Raw genomic sequence first — 20,042 nt, forward strand, 5'->3', positions numbered from 1 at the left:
ATTCTATGCTCTAAATTCCCTGTCAGTTTAGATATTGCCAATGTGTTTCAAGATCTATTCCAACCCCAACACTGTGTTCTAAGTTTCTTTCTGCTCTGCCAGTCAATGTTCTTTATCCTCATGCCGTTTCCAGCCCAAATAGTCTCTAAGAATAAGGCCACTACTGTTCTAGCTCTCAATACCCCATCCAAGAATCATTTCTTCTGTCTCTGCCTATGAAGAGGCTTCAGCAATATTTACTCCTCTTCTAACCAATAGAAAGGAATGGATACTGGAAGGGGGATGTACTGTTGTATCAGACATCACACACACCACACACACACACACACACACACACACACACACACACACACACACACACACACAAGCAGCATAATTAACTGTCTTAAGAGCCCTAAGCCTCAGCCAGCTGTGAGCTGAGAATAATCAAATACCTTGAAGGCAGGGCCCCCCAGCGATGGCTACGGAAGCAGCGGCGGCAGGAGCAGTGACATTAGGAGAACATGATTGAGGGTCCCCAGTTTTGCAGACAAAAGCAGCGGACCCTCGGTTGTCAGGTTTTCCTGGACGACACAGAGCCCAGCCACAGAAGAAGGAATGTCTCCCGTCCATCCCCATTCCCACTGAGGGAACTGCCATCCCGAGGCAGAAAGGGAGGGATGCACAACTGAGGACTTGCCTTTGTCTGCTCCTAAGGAGGAGAGATCGCCTGGCGGTGAGTACACCTTCCAGCTTTTCGGGGCTGCGGAAGGAAAGCTGTCTGGAGATGTTTATTGGCTACCGCCCTTTTATTTTTCCACCACTGCCTCTTCCCGGGTGGCCGGGGAACCCTGGCAAAGATGGATCGCATCCTCTGGCAAAGATGGATCGCATCCTCTGCATCTCGGAGAGCAGACATCAGTCAGCTAGCAGAACCAAAGGAAAAGCCATTAGCCCAAATCAATTCTCTGCTAAAAATCAGGGACGGGGAAAAAGAGAGAGAGCGAAATTTGCCGCATTTGGGGGATGGATTTACGGGTTCGCTTAATACCTGAATCGTTCCCTAGAAAGGGAGGCCTACATGATGCTTCTGTCTCCATCCATTTTCTATTTGGAACAAGTGAAGTCTTTTTTAAAAGCCATCATAAGCGGATTTTAAGAGGATAATTTTTTTTTCCCCCCGGAAGGGGGAGGGTTGAGGGGAAGAGAGGAGGCAGTTTAAAGAATGATTCCTCCGAAGAAACACAAAGAGATAATTATTTGCCTTTTAAATTAAATTGGTCAATTTGGTAAATTAAGTGCCTACTGTTTACAAGCCCTTTACTGGAAAGTGTATTCGTGGAGAGATGGGGGTGGGGATAGCGTGGGGATAGGACGGGGGAGGTGCATTAAGCCAGAAAGAGAAAACAAAAAGAAAAGAAAGGACGTGTGTTCCCCAAAATAGATTGCAGATTAATGTGGTTTCCCCTAATGCTATATTGTATTGAGAGGACAACAGAAGCTGAAATAATTGGACATTCACAAAAGCATACAAACAGGTTTTTTCAGCTTTGTATAGGGTGTGTGGTTAAGTGGGGAAGGGACCCAGGTTAGCCTAACTGATGCATCACAGAGCTGAAAGGAAGCTTAGAATATAGAATACTAGCCTTGGGAGGGATCTTAGAACATAAAACATAGAATACTAGACTTGAAAGAAACCTGAGAACCTAGGATACCAGAACTGGGAAGGGACTTTAAAATAATAACTGATATTTCTCTAGCATCTTAAAGTTCACAAAGCATGTTACATACAAAATTTCATTTGAATGGACAATCCTTGAAATAGGTGATAACAACTAGAGTATAGTAAATAAAGATATATAATACTTTAAGGTTGGCAAAGCACTTTACATATATAATGAGGATAAAGCTCAGTGATTTGCTCAGGGTCACACTGGTTAAATGTCTGAAATAGTATCTCAACTTAGATGTTCCTAACTCCAAGTACAATCCTCTATTTACTACTCCATGTTGTCTTGCAGTGTTAGAATGTTAGCTCAAATGAGATCTAGATAAAGAACTTTGCAAATTTTCAAGCACCATGTAAGTGTGAATTATCACTATTACTATTATTGGAGTTCAGAGAAACCTCAGAAAGTATTTAGCTGGACCCCTTCATTTTACAAAGAAAACTGAGGGGGAGAGGGTTTGGAAACTGCCCCAAAAATTAGTTATATAGGAGGAGGTTAAAATATATTAATTATTCAATGCCATATGTTCCTTTCTTAGATGAAACCCACATTGGACTACTGCATCCTGAAGTCTGGATCTGAATGCACCCATAGATACATGATGTATGTCGTGATTGGCTGTATTCTATGTTGACACTGTGCTTTGGGGTGACACAGGTCCCTATGAAGTGAAGACAACTTCAGATGTGGGGACTGAAAGGCTTTCTTTGTGGAAGGGTTTAGCACTTTCTTCCTGTGACACTATATCAAATAGAAACAGAGACAGAAACACGGTGTCTGCTACAGGGAAGCTGAAATGGAGGTTACTGCCCCATGACTTGAAATGAATTTTTCATTTATTTAAACCTTCCCCTAAAAACAGCTGCAGGAGAAGAGGGATCATATAATTGATTTTTATTTTGATGCTTCTTCCCCCTCTACATTCTCCTTCTACCTTCCAGCAGTAGTCAGATTGCAAGTAGTATATATAGATTATACTGCTTCACAGACTTTCTTCATAAATAATGATCAGATTCTCAAAAGGAAAAGTCAGTCTTGGATCTCTTTTCACACCAGAGTCTATTTGAAGCTGATTGGCTTTTCCTTAGAGGTTCTCACATTAAATATTATCATGGGTTGTAAACAAGAAGGGATAAACTTCCTAGAGACCTTTTTTTACAGAAAAAGAAACCAAGGACCAGACAGGGGCTTCCCAAGATTTCTAGTATTGATGTTGTTCATCCTTCATTTTTGAAAAAGACCAATGACATCACAGTGTTGGAGTCAGAGTATTGTGCATTTGGCTGTGGCTGATCAATCCAATATGAGTTCAGAAGACGTTATCACAGATTGGGTACAAATATAATAAGCAACTATAAGAGATGATGGCAGTTAGATAGCACAGTAGGTAGAGTGTAAAACCTGGAGTCAGGAAGACTCATCTTTCTGTTCAAAACTGGCCTCAAATACTTATTAGCTACGTGACTCTGGACATGTCATTTAACTGTGTTTGCCTCAGTTTTCTTATCTGTAAAATGAGCTGGAGAAGGAAAAAAGAAGGAAACCATGCCAATGTCTTAGCCAATTAAACCCCAAATAGAATCAATGAAGAGTGGGATACAACTAAAAAGTCACTCAACAACAAAATAAGAGGTGAGATGTGAGCCCAGGTTTTTTAGCTAAAAATTTTGGGCTTTGGGGAGACATCTACTTGCCTTCCTGGAAGGCTGAGAATGAATGGCGCTGAATGAGTTCCTGAAGCACTGCTTTCAGTAATAGTAAGGTGCTGAAATCTATATGGGGGAGGTTACATGACTCAAAAGAAAAGGATGTGAGAGCTTTGTCCATGGTTCTTCAACAAACAATACTATTGAAAATCATTCAAAATGTAGTCACAGATTGTCCATATCTAGCTCAACATAAATGATTTCTTTAAAATGACCTTGTGGAAAAGGCATAGTGGAAAGAATGCTAGTTTGGAAGTCAAAAGGTCTGGGCTCAAATCCTGACTCTGCTACTTTCTACCTTAGACAAGGTTTCTTCCTCTCAGTTTTGCTCATCTGTTAAAATATATGGGCTAGATGAGGTGCTTTACACATAGGAGGCATTTAACCAATATTTGTTCAATTTAATTGAAATGCCTCCTAACTCTAAACTCCAACTGTTATTCAGTGTTTTAACAAATATATATTAAGCACCTACTATGGGTAGAGCTAGATGTGTGCTACTATGCTAGATGGTGAAGGAAATTTAAAGCTTAAATAAGACTTTTTCCCTGTGCTCATGGTACTCACATTATGGTTGTGGGGTAACAAATAAAATAAAATATACCAATAAATAAATACCAAAAATAAAATAAATACACAAACAAAAATAATAATGCAAAATATTACATGATATATACATTAGAAAGGCACAAATAAAAAGTTATGTCAGATCTGAGGGGGAAGATAATTACTAACTGGAGAAATCAGAGAAAACTTCCTAAGGGAGGAAGTATTTTGACCTGGCCATTGCAATTTGAGCAAGCTACTGCAATAGATACATCAAGTAGTAGCAAGAGCTGATGTTAGGGTGATGTCAGTAGAACTAAAGAAAAGAAGATAAATGTAGGACTCATGACATGACCTATCGAAAACGAAAGGAAAGGGAGAGAGGGGAGTGGCAAATATTATTTATTAGTTGTGTTATTTCAAGCATAATATTTAATCACTCTGGATCTCTTTCATTTTCCAAAGGATAAGGGGATTCAACCATCAAATCTCTAAGGATCCTTCCAGATCTAACATTCTCTGATGCTACAACACTGACGAGATGATGATGCCACAGAAGCTCATAATAATTATTTTCTCCCCATTTCCATCCTCCATTTCAGAACCCTCCTTGCCTCAAGCTTTCTTCATCCTTGATTTATCATCATGGGGACCACAGAAGCAACCCTGCGAATGGGAAATGTGGATGTAAAGGAGGAATGGCAGGATGAAGACTTCCCCAGGTATGTCTTCCAAGCTCTGCTTCAGAATTGAAGGTGTTGAGAGGCAGGAAATGTAATATTTCAACCATGTAGACTACTTCTCCAGAGAATAACAATAGTTTGGAGGCTCATGAATCTCTAGCATTTTAAGGTTTATGAAATTCCCTGAGACTCAGAGAATGAGAGTTGGCCATGGTAACACAGTTAGTAATAATGAAACCAAAATATAAATCCAAGTTTCCTGACTTTGGGTCTACCATTCATTCTCTTACATTACACTATCTCTCTCGTAAGTCAGGCTTTCCAAACCCTAGGCTCTGAGCTTAAATTAGATCTAACAGCAATAGCACCTGGAACAGCTCCTATGTGAGCTCTCCATGCTCCAATATCCTATATGATCCTAGTTGGCAAGACTAGTTGTCTACATTTCTCCAATCCATTTGCCATTATTTTTGAATTTGATCACACTCAGGCTATCTCTCCTAAAGAGACTTATATGAACTGATACAAAGTGAAGTGAGCAGAATCAGGAAAACATTGTATACAATAACAGCAATATTGTACAATGAAAAACTGAGTGACAGCTATTCTCTGCAATACAATGATGCAAGACCAAAGAACTCATGATGAAAAATACTACTTGCCTCCAGGAAATATAGACCAAATCTGAATATAGACCAAAACATACTATTTTTCACTTTAATTTTTGTTTGAATTTTCTTGCAAAAAAATGACTAATATGGAAATGTTTTATATGATTACACATGTATAATCTATGCCAGATTGCTTACTATCTTGGAAACAGGGGAAGGAGGGATAGAATTTGAAACTCAAAACTTTAAAGAATGCTAAAAAAGTGTTTTTATATATAATTTGGAGAAAATAAAATAATATTTTTTAAAAAATTTTAAATACATTTTCTTTGGACCAATTTTTTTAGTTGATCTTTTTTTCATCTAAAACCTTTAGTTGTATCATTAATCCTTCTTTCCATGGTACAAGTAAAAGTCAGAAAATTCAATTCAACCCAAGAAGCATTTTATAAAGTTCTACTCTGTATAAGGTACTATAATACAAAAATCAAAAGATCACAGATAAAGAGCTAGAAGAGAACTTAGAGGTCAACTGGTCCCATTCCTTCTGGTCCAGAGAGATTAAATGACATGCCTATAATAAACATTATATAAATGTTAATTGTTATTAATTATTATGCCCAACATCAGATAACTAGAAGGTTAGCAGAGGATTTAAATTCAGGTCTTCTGACTCCATGATAGATCCGGATTTCAAGGGATTTAACAATCTAATAAAGAAGAATAGATTCAAAAACAGTATGATGCAAGAAAGAGGTCCAGGGAAAGCACTATGGGAAATTTGGGGAGAGAAAGCTACTTTCACCTAGCGAGTTAGGAGTTCCTTAAGAGGAAAAAATCTATATCAGAAAACTGAGTCAGATCCCTGAGTAAAATCAGATGTTTTTGAAAAGCAATATTTAATCCCCTTTAGCACAGTATACTCATGGCATAAAAGGAAAATGTATAATAGTCATGTCTTTGAAGTAGGAGTTATGCCAACACTGGGAAGAATTCCTTTGGCCTGAGATGCTTAAGCTCCAAGTTCTAGGGAAAACCTGAAATCAAAAGTCAATGGAAAATCACAGACCCTTCTCTGAGCTCCTTTTGGGTGTTTCTGATTTCCTATAGTTTAAATTTTTCATCCCGGTCATGGACTTCTAGGGTTGTGTTTGAATGCCAAAAGTTCACATCATTCATTCTCCTTCTTCTTGATACCATTGAGTTTAATCTTTCCTATACATATGAATATTAATGTGATAAGGGAATACATTGCTAAGTGTGTCATTTATATAAGGGCTCAAATATAAATTCCTGTGTTTGACCTTCACAACTCAGCCCTATCTTACTTTTCTAGAAATGTTAATCATTAGGTTAATCAAGAAGTATTTATTAAGCTCCTATTATATAGCAGTGTGAATATAAGGAAGGACAAAAGACAGTGCCTGATCCCAAAGAGTTCACAATCTAACAGAGGAAACAACAAAGAAAAGAAATGTACAAACAAGCTATATATAAGAAATAGGAAATAATTAAGAGAGGGAAGACATTAGAAATTTAGAGGAATTGGGAAAAGCTCCCTGTAGAAGGTAGGGTCTTAAATGGGACTTAAAAGAGCAAGGGAAAAAAAAAAGATGCTTGGAGTAAAGAAATGATTCCCATGCAAAGTAATCCAATTCCCATTCCCATTCCTTTGTATTAAATTGAAATATTTCTTTCTTCACTTCTACTCTTAGAATCCCTTGTTTTCTTCAAGGGATGGTTTAAGTGCTACTCTGCATGAAGCCTTTCCTTATCCTTTCCAAAATATACAATGGCTCAGGAAATTGGATATATAGAGTCAGGAAATATTGAAATCAGAAAAACCAATTTTCAAATCCTATCTCAGATACTCACTAGCTACATGAACCATGGCAATGTCTCCATTTTCTCATCTATAACAGTGGGAGCCAGGCAACTTTAAGGCCCCTAAGGAACCTTTTAGCTCTAAATTTATAATCTTCCGATCTCTCATTAGACTAACTAGATTGTAAGTTTCTTGAAAGCAAGGACCATTTGGCATTTTTCTTTGTAACTTTTGCATCTAGTAAGTGGTTAGCACATAATCATCACTTAGATGCTCTTTGATTAATGTAATCCCCTCCACCTATTGCTATTATTATTATTATTTATTATTATCATCATCATTAAATTTCTATTTAACAAATATTATATGAAATATATTACAAATAAAAACACCATATGTGAGTTTCATTCGGACCCTACCTAATTGTGTTACTTTAGGCTAGCCTCCTTCCTTCAAGTGAGTTTCTTCAACTATAAAATAAAGAAACTAAATCTGATGAGTTTCAAGCTGTTTTTCAGCTCTGAGATGCTACAATTCTATGATTCTCTGCTTTTATTATTATTGTTAAGTTTATTTATGGAGTGTTTTGAAAGTATTAATTTTATTTTAAAATTTAAATTTTTATTTTTTATTAATTTGTTATCATTTTAATTAATTAATTGAAATTTTAAAAGTAAAATGAAGCATGATGCAGTGAAGAATCCTAAATTAGGAGTCAAGGGATCTTGGTTTTATCACTTATTTCCTGTATGACCACCAGTAAACACAACCTCTCTGAGCCTCAGTTTCTCCAAATATTCACTGAGGAGAGTGGATCAGATGCTGTCTAAAGTCTAGATCTAAGGTTCTAGGCATTCTATACAATTGTCCTCAGAAGTAGGGTAGGGCAAGTATGATTAGTCCCATCTTTACAGATTAGGAAACAGAATTAATTTGCCCAGATTCAAATCCATCAAAAGCAGGTTTCCAGGCAACACTTTGCCTTAGTTCTATGGTAACTGGATAGAACAAGATCATCTGTAAATGCACACTGAGAACCAGTTCAGAAAGTTTATATTGTGAAGTGACACTTGGGAGGTGGGAGGGAAAATAGTGCCCAAGTGAATTTGCCTGGTGGCAGCTGCAGCAATGGCCCCTTGGATGTAAGTAACTCAGTGTTTGGAGGACAGTGGGCTTCTTGTAAAGTTGTGGTCTAAGTGGAATCTTTTTTTGCCAATTCAGTCTGAAATTAAGAAGAGCTTTTGTTTCCCTGTTCTCCAAAATGAGCTTAACTCCTAATAGTAAGGTTCCAGCTGCAAGCTTGTTGTTGGTATCACTGTCTGTCTGCTTTGACAGGATCAGGAATTCTATTTGACCTAGTTCGTTAGTCCTTCTTGGGAATACTCAAAGGGGATGTTTAGGTGAAAGATCATTTATTCCAACCCCCCTCATTTCACAGATATGAAAACTGAGGACTAAAGGGATAGAGTGACATTTCCAGGGTCATAAAAGAAGTAGCTGAATTAAGATTCATATTTGAATGGAAGTCTTCTGGGTGATTATCTCTTTGCATGATTGTAAGAGTAGAAAAATGGCTTGAAGTCCATCACCAATTTTTCAAAACTTGAACTATTCATAATGACATCTGTGTAATGGTTTGATATAGCAGTTGAAAACACAGCTTGCCAAGTGTTTAATAAAGCTCAAGCGTTTTATACACATTATCTCTTTTGGTTTCCACAATTCTTCTTTAAACAGACATAGTGCAAATGTTATCATTCTTTCCATTTTACAGATGAGAAAACTAAGGTACAGAGCCATTAAGTCACTTGTTCAACTAGTGCTTATTAAGTGCCTACTGTGTGCTAAGCACTGTGCTGGATTGTAGGGATATAAAGGCCAAAAAAAAAAAGTTTCTGCTCTCAAGGAGCCTATAGTTTAATGGAGGAAACACTATATATAAACAATATATACAGGATAAATTGGAGAAAATGTCAGGGAGAAAGTACTAAGATTAAGGAAGTCTTGGAAAGGCTTTTTGCAGACTGGCTGAGATTTGAAGGAAACCAGAAAAAGAAAGAGACGGAAATGAGGAAGGGTGGGCATTCCCAACACAGGAGATAGCCAGAGGAAATGGCATCTTGCTCAAAAATCATGTAGCTAATAAGTGGCAAAGGTGGCTTCTAGAACCAGGTTTTTTAAATTCAAGTCATCCAGCAAATATCTATTAAACACCTACTTTGTCAAAACCTCATGCTCAGTACCCAGAATAGAAAGAGGGGGAAAAAAATCCTTGAGGTCCCTGCCCTCAAGGAACTTCTAATCTAATAGGAGGTTATGGCCTAAACACATACAAAAAATTACAATTAGTAGTTTGTGGGAGAAGCAAAGGAGAAATTAAGGCAAAGTGTCCTACAAAAATCTGAGCAGGGAAAGTTAAGGGAATCAGAGAAAATTTTATAGAACAAAGTCATACTTGAGCTGGATCTTGAAGAAGAGATGGATTTCAATAGGCTGAAATGAATAGGCAGTATAATCCTGAGAGAGGGCCTCCATAAATTCAGAGGCTTGAAAATACAGGACAAGTTTGGTGGATGATTTAGTGATTGAGTGCTAGATTGAGTCAGGAGGAGCTGCATTTAAATCCTGCCTCAGACATTTACTAGCTGAATGATCCTAGACAAGTTATTTACTTTCTCCCACTCTCAGTTTCTTCATCTGTAAAATGGTAACCTCCAAGGTTATTTCCAAATCTAAACTTGGGATCTTGTGGTTGGAAAGTATGAAGGTATATCCTTCATAAATAAGTACAATATTTTAAATATTAATTTTTATTACTTTTTATTTGATATATTTATGTATAATACATAAATATTATTGTTTAAATACTAAATTTTAAAATATGTAAAATAAGGAACAACTAGGGAGTACCAGAATACACAGAGCATGGAACCTCGAATCAAGAGGACCTGAATTCAAATCTAGTCTCAGATACTTACTAGCTGTTTGACTAGCTGAACAAGAAATTTAACCTCTGTCTGCCTCAGTTTCCTCATCTGTAAAATGGGGATAATATAATATCACCTCTCTCTCAGAGTTGCTGTGAAGATCAAATGCGGTCATTTTTGCAAAAGACAGCACAATGCCTGGCACATAGTAGGCTCCAAATAATTGCTGGCTGATCATGTTGTTATTATGGAGGGAAGTAATATGAACCAAGGGTATAGAGATAAGTAGGAAACACATTATCTCCATTTTACAATTAAGGAAATTAGACATAGGAGCACTGGTGTGCTGGTAAATATTTAACAACTGGCTTTCTAGGGGGAATTGCATGTAACAGATTTAAGTCTAATATGCATGATCAGCATTCCCTCCATCACTTCCTGAAGTCTAGACAAGCTACAAAACAATACATCAATCAATCAAATGTTTGTAACATTTGCCAGTGTCTGAGGTATAAATGCTCACAATGAAAATCTAACAATCAGCTCTTTAAGCCAATTTAACCTGGCTCTACCACACCGCTACTAGGGATCATAGAGTTTGGGGCTCCACAAATGTACAGAGGCTTGAAAAAAACAGGACAAATCTAGTGAGTGGCATAGTGAAGTGATTGCTAGACTTGAAAAGGCTGAAAAAGTCTAAAGATTCTATAATCTCACTAGAGATGCACAGGCCACGTGACTTGTTATAAACATCATACAGGTAGCAAGTGTCAGAGCTGGGACTTGAATGCAAACCTTCTCACTCAATCTCCAGCACCCTTTCTTTGCAACATGATGCCTATCCTAGCTTTATGGCTACTAAGAATTACAATTAAAACTTGAACCCAGATCTTTTGCCTTTGAATCCAATGCTATTGCCTCACTGAACCCCCCTGCAGCACACTGTCCTTCATCCACTGGTCTGGTCAGTCCCAGGCCAGGGCTACAGGCAGGGCAGAGGGAGATCAAACCGAGCCCATATATGGTTTGACCTCCAGATATGAGGGACAGCCACAGGATAGTGAAGGCAGCTGGTTTTATGAATCCAGCCCTGAAAGAGGGATGCATTAGACTAGTGTAAGCCAAGAAGGCAATGAGCTGATTGGAGAGGGAGAGATAAGCATCTTTCCTCTCTGGAGGTGTGTCCTTCTGCTAAAGGCTTGGTGTGCTGGTGCATCTCCCGTTCTGCATCGATGCTGTAGTGATGCCCGAGGGAGGAGTAAGATGCTGGAGCATGCTCACTGGGTCCCCAGCATCTTCCTAGTCAGAACTCATTCACTGCCAGAGAGCCAGTATCTTATAGGGTGAAGCTCAGCATCATCTGACCAGAACAGACCAAAATGGTGGGGTTGGGGCCTTAAACAAGCTCCCCTGATTCAGGAAATTCAGAAAGGGAGAGAAACTCAGGATCCAGGTAAAATTTAAACAAGAGGAGCCAGATCCCAAAGGGAGGATTGCCTGAGCATCCTCTTAAAAGGTAAGGAAGATTTTTTTTCTTACTTCTTGATAGAGCCTGTGTTCAAAAAACCCTCTGACATACATTGTCAGCCTTCAGGTGCACTGTGCAAATCACTGGGGTATTTAGAGGAGCTCTGACTAGAGGGGGGGGAGGAGAAGCAGCATTCTCTCATAGCATCAGAGGAGCAGAACTAAAAGCATCCTTGGAGATCATCTAATCTAGTCCCCTTCATTTTACAGATTAGGAAACTGAGGTCCAGAGAGATAAAATAATTTTCCCAAGGTCACACAGGAAATCAATAGCAGAATTCAAATATAAACCTCTGTTTTCTGATTCCAAAATTCATAACTTTGGAGTAAGAAAATCTGTTCCATTCATGTCAACAACAGCTCTAATTCTTTGGGTAATTTTGTTTGTTTCATCAGAATGTGAGCTCTTTCAACTCAGGAACTGTTCTTGTCTTTTTTTGTATCATCCCCAACATCTTCATTTGTAGTAAATGCTTTAATAAATGCTTGTGGACTGACCGACTGATTCATATAAGATGCTAGTTTCTGAAGCATAATGTTCTGGATTATCTAAAGCAAATCATACATTCCCTACAACTAAGTTTTCTCACATGTAAAATGGGGATGATAATATTGGTACCATTGTTGCAGTGTCATTGAGTTGTGAGGAACAGACTTTATAAACTTTAAAGCCCTATAGAAATGCAAGTTATTGTTACTTTTGCTGTGTGACCGTAGCCAAACCATTTCTGTTCTCTGAACTTCAGTTTTATCATTTGTAAAATGGGGACTAGTAATCACTAAGGTGTCCCATGGATCTAAGTTCAAATCTGATCTCAGACATTTTTCTAGTTGGGTGATCCTGGGCAAGCCACTTAATCTCTGTATGCCTCAGATTCCTCTTAAGCAAAATAGAAATTCTAATAGCACCTTGCTCCTAGGGTTGTTGTGAGGATAAAATGAGATATTTGTGAGCCTGAAAGTATTATATAAATGCTAGCTATTATTACAGTCAGGGCAACTAGGTGATGCAGTGGATAGAGTATATGGCCTCAGACACTTACTTGGTGTGTAATCCTGGGCAAATCACTTTTTCCTGTTTGCCTCAATTTACAAATATATACACACATACATAAACACACACACACACACACACACACACACACACACACACACACAAATACAACGGGTTGAGCTCTGGGCCTGAGCTCAGGAAAGCCTGTCTTCAAGACCTCACTCTGAAATACTGACTGTATGAACCTGGGTCAATCATTCAACCTCTCTCAGCCTGAATCTACTCATCTGTAAAATAAAAACAATTTTTTTTAGAAAACCTACCTCATAGAGTTATTGAGAAGACTCAATGAGATGATATATGTAAAATGTTTTGCAAATCTGCATCTCTTTCTGGATATGTTTTGTGCTATGTAGCACTGTGTAGCATGGCCTATCTTTTTAAATACATTTGGAGCTTGGTAACCTGGTACTTAACCTTCTGGGCATCCACTTCTGAACTGAGGTGGGGAGGAAATATAGCAGAATACTTTCTAAACATTTCCCTTTAACTGAGCCTTTATCTATACAAGGGGATTGAGAATCCTTCGCCTGCCCCCCTTATAAGATTGTTAGGAGGATCAACCTCAGGAATCATCTAAAACCAACTTGCTCTATTTATCAGTCAAGGAAACTGAGGTCCAGGGGTGGGGATTAGGGGATGAGTAAACAACTTGCTCATGTTTCCCCCAAGAACCATGATGCAGAAATTAGTTTTAAACCCAGATCCTGTCACTTAGAGGTGCCAATTGGCCCAGTCACTGGCCAAAGATTAAGGCAGACACCTACATGTCTGGGGTAGGAGGATCAATAACAGCTGAAGTTAGTGCTAGGCCTTTGAGATGGGTATTTGAAGGTGAAACAGGAGTTTTTACTCCTTTTGTGGTTGGAAAAATCCCCATCAATCTGTGGGGAAGAGACATTTTACAGCAGATAGGATTACAAATAAGCACTTCGGCTTTTTAGGCAGGGCTGCTGTTGAAGGCCTCCCTGCACTTTCACCAGTTCCTATTCAGTGGAAGACTGATTCACCAGTGTGGGTAGAACAGTGGCCCTTAAGAAGTGATAAAATCCAGGCCTTATTAGACATAGTTAATGAACAACTTGACAGTTGTTCAACTGTCCATGTTGACAGACCTCTCCCAGGAATGGACAGGTGAGTTTAGGGGTACCTTGTGGCCCAATTCTTTAGCATCTACTATTCTTGTAACTTCCTCATGAACACTAGACTTATGTGCTGCATCCATCTTGAACTTTTAAGAGTTTAGACAAAGCTTCAAAACTCTGGAATATGATACTGAGATATCTGCCAGCAAATCTTTCCCAAATAAGAAGCTTCATGCCCAACCCTGTGCTAGGCTCAGTGGGGGTTCAAGAGAAGCAGACGACACTGAGTCTCTGCCCTGGAGAAGGTGACAGTTCAATTGGAGAGGCAAGATGCACACCTAAGAAGTAATTAAAGAACAGGGGGATAGTATATGAAAACAAACACTTGTTTACATAACACAGACATATGGAAGAGAAAGCAAACATAGTCCCTCTTCCATCTGGGGAGATATGTTAATTGTATTCAAATATTTGGAAGCCCATCACTTGAAAAAGGAATGAGACTCTGCTCAGCCCAAGAGAAAAGAACTAGGAGAAAGAGGTAAAAATTATGAAGGCAGATTTGAAGTTGACTAGAAAAAAACTTTCTGACAATCATAGCTATCTCTCTGTAAGGGAAAGTTAGGCAGTTTCCTGTCACTAGAGCTATTGAAGTAGAGGCTAGATGACTGCTTTCTGAGGATGCTGTAGCGGGGAGTTTTTGTTCACGTGTGGGATAGAATAGCTGCCCTCTGAGTTTTTTCCTAATGTTGAAAGTTTCAGGAAAGATGACTTCTACTCAATAGGAGGAAAAACTTCCCAGAACAGGTACCAAGTTCTCTCTGCCTAGAAGTCTCCAAGCAAAAGCTGGACAACCCTTGGGGTGTCATAAAGGGAATTCCTGCTTAGGTACCCAACCCTCCCTGATAGCCTTTCAAACACTGAAATGCCCACTCTTTGATAACAGCAGGCTTTGACTAATAAGCTAAAGTTAGAAGATTTTTCCCAGCTTGCAGTGCTATATTTCCATGACATTTCAAGCCAGTTGAAAAATGAACTAACTGGTTGAACACTGACTGATGAGAGAAAATGTTGTTTCTTTCCTTCCCCGGATATACCTTTCTGAATCCACTTTGCTCAACACACCTTCCTGGCTCTGTCCTTGGCTTCTTCTATTGGCCATGACGGATGCTTCCTGGATTGGTTTGACAGACCCCTTCCAGAAGAGACAGGAATGGACACTCTTGGCAGCCCTGTTGAAGACACATCCTGTAAGTAGCTACATGAGTTTGCCTATCTGGGTTTGTTCAGGGACACAGTTTGTGAGTTTTATCAGTAATGGAAGTGGATTTTGGTTGATTTGTAATCCTAGGAGATTGAATATTAGAACATTTGTATCTGAGTCTTGGTTCTGTCACCTATAACCTTAGACAAGTATCTTCCCTTCCTGAGAGTAGAATCAGAAGAGGAATCCAAATGCATGCTCTTCCCATTATAACCAGCAAGAGGTCCCCCTCTCAGAGGTGCTACCCCATGATTAATAGAACATTTCTATCAATCATTGAACCACAGGTGCTAATTAGTCTCATGAATTTTCTTAAGAAACTCTGTCCATTATCCTATAATAGATTTGTAAACAACCATCTACACTGGCACCACTGGGGCTTTCTATATACCCTGCAACTAACTTTCCCTCTATGCATTGTCTCCCCTGTTTAGAGTATGAATCCCTTTAAGAAAAGAAACTGTCTTGCTTTTTCTATTTGTATCCCTCGCACTTGACATAGGGCTTGGAATCTAATAAACACTTAGCAAACTTTTTTATTAATTTGCTATTGTGGAAATTCCATATTCAATGCCCATCCGGTGGAACTCTTATTCATGTCTTCCTATAAAACTGTCACAGGAGGGTCATCCAACCTTTAGGAGGATCATCTTGTCATTCTCTTGGCCAGTCATGCTTAAAGTACCTTAAGGTATGACTGTAGAAGGGAACAAGAGCTAACACAGTGGATAGACAATATCATTTCTAGTCAGCAACTGCATCCCTAGCAGTTAGTATTATATAACTGTAGCCCTACCCAATTCTACCTTTATGTCTGCCATTGATCAATTCCAAAGACCTGCATGAGCAAGAATCTTGGACCCTTTCCCATTTGTCAAGTGGCTCCATAGATCTTTGTAAAGTGAAGCAAAAGCCTGTTTGAACATAATCTATTACACAGATTCACACACAGAATGGGCCAGAGTATTTCCTGACACATAACAACCACATACAAGAAAAGAGCTGGTAAGATAGCTAGCTCTAGCATAGCAACAACATGACATAACAGCTGGGCTGAACTTTGAATTGAGAATATTTGGTAGTAAAATTGATGAATGACCTGTTTTTTAAAATGAAGGATCTAGATAAGAGATTAATTATTATTATTATTATTAATTACATTAATGAATCAACATTTATTATTTAATTTAATTATAGTGAATTCTAATATTAAAGTTAATATTAAAGAATAGCTCACATGTTGGATGACAGATTTGAGATACAAGAAAATCCTGATAGGCTTGAATGTATGTTCATCTAACTCTAATAACAAAATTTAATGGTTAACTATTCAATAATTTTTCATTAATTAATTTAATAATTAATGAGTTGATATCACCCAATTTTTAACCAGTGCATGTCCTTTGACCCAGCTATACTATTTACAAATATATAATTTTTAAATTTCCCCAAAAAGCTGAAAGGGATCCTAGACATACAAAAATATTCATAGCTATTCTTTCTGGAATACAAAAACTTGAAAATGAAAAAGGTGCCCGTTAATTGAAGAAAGACTACATAAGTTACAATTTATGCTGGAATATTATTATGTTATAAGAAGTGTTAAAATAAGGGAAAGGGTCCACATAAACAAAAATGTCTGTTAGCAACCTTTTTGTAGTGTCAAAGAACTAAAAATTGAGTGGATACCCATCATTTGGGGAATGGCTGAATATGGATGAATGGATGGAATGAATATATGAATATAATTGAATATTATTGTTTTTTTAAAAATTATGAGCAGGCTGATTTCAAAAAAGCCTGAAATGACCTACATGAACTGATATTGAGTGAAGCAGAGCCAAGAGAACAATGTACACAGTAACAACAAGATAATGTGATGACGGACTTGGCTTTTTTCAACAATGCAGTGATTCAAGGAAATTCCATTAGATCTGAGATGGAAAATGTCATCCCCCTACAGAGAGAGAACTATAGATACTGAATACAGATCAAAGCATAATATTTTTGGTTTGGTTTGGTTTTTTTATAGCTTTTTCCCTTTTAATCTGATATTTCCCTCACAACATGATAAATATAGAAATTTTTTTTAATTAAACATATTTAACCTATATCATATTGTTTGCTATGTTGGGGAGGGAGGCAGAGAGGGAAGAAGAATTTGAAACACAAGGTCCTACAGGGATGAATGTTGCTTGCATGTATTTGGAGAAATAAAATACTATTGAAAATTGTTAAAAATAAATAAATAAAAATAAAGCTATCATTATAAAAAACAAAATGTTCAAATATATTTCTAAAGAGCATGAAAAGACTTCTATGAGCTGATGCAAAGTGAAGTGAGCAGAGCCAGGAAAACAATGTTTACTAAAAACAGCATTATAATGGCAAACAGCTTTGAAAGCTATAAAAAGTTATAATCAATATGATGAACATCCATGATTCAGATGACTAAGGATGAAATACACTTTCTTTTACAAAAAGGTGATGGATTTAGGGTGCAGAATGAAATAAACATTTTTATATACACTCAGAGAAGAAATTTTATTTGCTTAACTATGCATATTTTGTTATAAGGAATGTGTTTTATTTTTTCTCTTTTTTCTCTAAAGGGATGGGAGGTAGAAGAGAAAAAAAGTAGATTTCTATTCATTGAAAAATTAAAAATAGAAAGTCAGATGTGTTACAGATGAGGAATGCACTTTCAGATGAGGTCTTGGTTTTATTTGTTTTACTTTGTTCTAAGAGATCTCCCTTGAAGTGAGGTGTAATTGAAACTTTGCAAATTTAAAGCAAAACACACTAATAAAAAAATTTAAAGATGTTTAATAGGAAAAAATATAAAGTCTTAGAGTGGTTTCAAAAAGTCAATTTTATCAGCATAAAAGAGGAGAGGCGTAGTTATACTAGAAGTTCATCTGAGAAAGAACAGAAGGTTTAAAAGAACATTGTACACAGCAATAAGATTATGTGATGATAAACTGTGATGGACTTGGCTCTTTTCAACAATGAGCTGATTCAAGACAATCCCAATAGACTAGTGATAAAGAGAGCCATCCACATCCAAAGAGAAGACTATGGAAACTGAATGTGGATCACAAGCATAGCATTTTCATCTTTTTTTGTTGCTGTTTGTTTGCTTGGGGTTTTTTCTTTCTCATTTTTCCCCTTTTGATCTGATTTTTCTTGCACAGCATAATAAAAGTAGAAATATATTTAGAAGAATTGTACATGTTTAACCTATATTGGATTATTTGCTGTCCAGAGGAGAAGGGAATGGAGGAGGGAAGGAGAAAAAATTGGTACACAAGGTTTTGCAAGAGTGAATGTTGAAAACTATCTTTGCATGTATTTAAAATTAGAAAACTATTATTATTTTTAAAAGAACAGAAAAGTGCACAGAAAAATTAATGAGAATAAATGCTATGAGTTTTTTGTTTGCTGAATCTATAGTTTCATCTGTGTGTGGGAACTTCTAGTGTGGAAACTCCCTTCTCTAATATATATCAGCAATTTGTCTGTAACTTTTGTTCTTCAAATACTTCAAGTATATCACTCCAGCATAGAAGAGAGATTGCATTGGTTCAAATTGTTCCCATAGGACTGAACAAAGAGTAATAGGTAAGAATTATAAAAGGGCAGGTTTAAATTTAATATAATAATTGTAATTGATATAATAATTGTAGATGTGGTTCTCTCTATTTACATTGTTTTAATCAGCATGTATATTGTATTCTTTGTTCTACTCATTTCATTTTGCATCAATTCTCTTTCCATGTCTGCATCATATTAATCATTTCTTAGAGTGTTTCTTCCATCACAATAATATACCCAAGCAATAGGTATCTTTCTAATTCTTTGCTACTACAAAAAGTGCTGCTATAAATATTTTATCATATATGGAACCTTTCTTTTTTGTCAGAGACCTCCTTGGTACAGGGCTAGCAGCAGATTAAAGGTCATGGACATTTTAGCCATTTTATTTTCATAATTGCAAATTGCTTTCTAGAAAGGTTGAACACAATTACAGCTTCATTGATAGTTCATTAGACACATGGCATTCTAATCAAACTACTACTAACTTTTGTCGGATTTAGTCCTGCCCCTCCCTTCTGCTCTCTGTAAATCTGTGCAGGTTCTCCTCCAGAACGGGGGACCCACTCCCTCCTCATCTCCACCTATGAAACATTTTTCCTTTCTTCAATGACATGCTCAGGTCTACCTTTCTCCCAAGCCCCTCCCTGAACCCCCTTGCTGGATGGGATCTCTCTTCTAATTTCTCCTGCCTCTGCTACTTTGCATTCCCTTTTCTTATTCTAACTTGTAACATAGTTATTTGCATATCCATCTCAATCTAGCCCCTCAGAAGAATGTAAGTTCCATGAGGGCAAGCACTATGTTCTTTCCATTTGTTTATTCTTAACACTAAATACAATATCTTGCACATTATAAGGCCTTAATAAATGTTTATTGTGTTTTTAAATTTACCTCCAGCTCCTCCAAACACTTTAAACTTCAATGGGGCTCATCGTAAACGAAAGACACTCGTTGCTCCTGAAATCAACATTTCACTGGACCAAAGTGAGGGCTCCGTCTTGTCTGATGATTTCTTGGACACCCCTGATGACCTGGACATCAACGTGGACGACATTGAAACCCCAGATGAGACAGATTCCCTGGAATTCCTCGGAAATGGCAATGAGCTAGAGTGGGAAGGTAATGGTCTTGTCCTAGCCAATAGCCCAGTTTTTTTGGCTTTAATTCCAAGAATGTTGTACTAAAGTTAGAAAAATCTGTATTTATATGGGCTTCTGAAATATAATAGCTGTTTGACCTTAGAAAAATCAGAATATCTAAATCACAGTCCCTTCATCTATGTAATGGGAATAATAATTCTAATGCTTATTTCATAATGTTCTTACAAGATTCAAAAGAGATCATGAGTATAAAGTACTTAGAAAACTTAAAAGTACTACTACCCCACATAAATGTCCTTTTTTTCATCAATGATTATAAGCCAGGTCTTGGGGGAAGATTTAAAAGAGCAATTCATTTCTTTATTGCTAGCTACATTGTAAAAACAACAATAACAAAATAATGTCATG

The 20,042-nt window shown here is 37.4% G+C and overlaps 1 protein-coding gene across 3 annotated transcripts in view; it reads left to right on the plus strand.

The window, feature by feature from the left end:
- Window positions 1-336: 336 nt before the first annotated feature.
- The window catches only part of ATCAY (ATCAY kinesin light chain interacting caytaxin), a 78,158-nt gene continuing 58,452 nt past the window's right edge, over window positions 337-20,042 (plus strand). For all 3 annotated transcript variants that reach the window (XM_074307827.1, XM_074307836.1, XM_074307844.1), the window contains exons 1-4: window positions 337-715; window positions 4,564-4,683; window positions 14,865-14,923; window positions 19,432-19,653. In XM_074307827.1, coding sequence (XP_074163928.1) covers window positions 4,607-4,683; window positions 14,865-14,923; window positions 19,432-19,653 — 358 coding nt within the window. In that variant the 5' untranslated portion in view covers window positions 337-715; window positions 4,564-4,606. The remainder of the gene's footprint in view (window positions 716-4,563; window positions 4,684-14,864; window positions 14,924-19,431; window positions 19,654-20,042) is intronic.

The sequence above is a fragment of the Sminthopsis crassicaudata genome, chromosome 1 (assembly GCF_048593235.1).
Source record: "Sminthopsis crassicaudata isolate SCR6 chromosome 1, ASM4859323v1, whole genome shotgun sequence".
NCBI classification, from domain to species: Eukaryota; Metazoa; Chordata; class Mammalia; order Dasyuromorphia; family Dasyuridae; genus Sminthopsis; species Sminthopsis crassicaudata.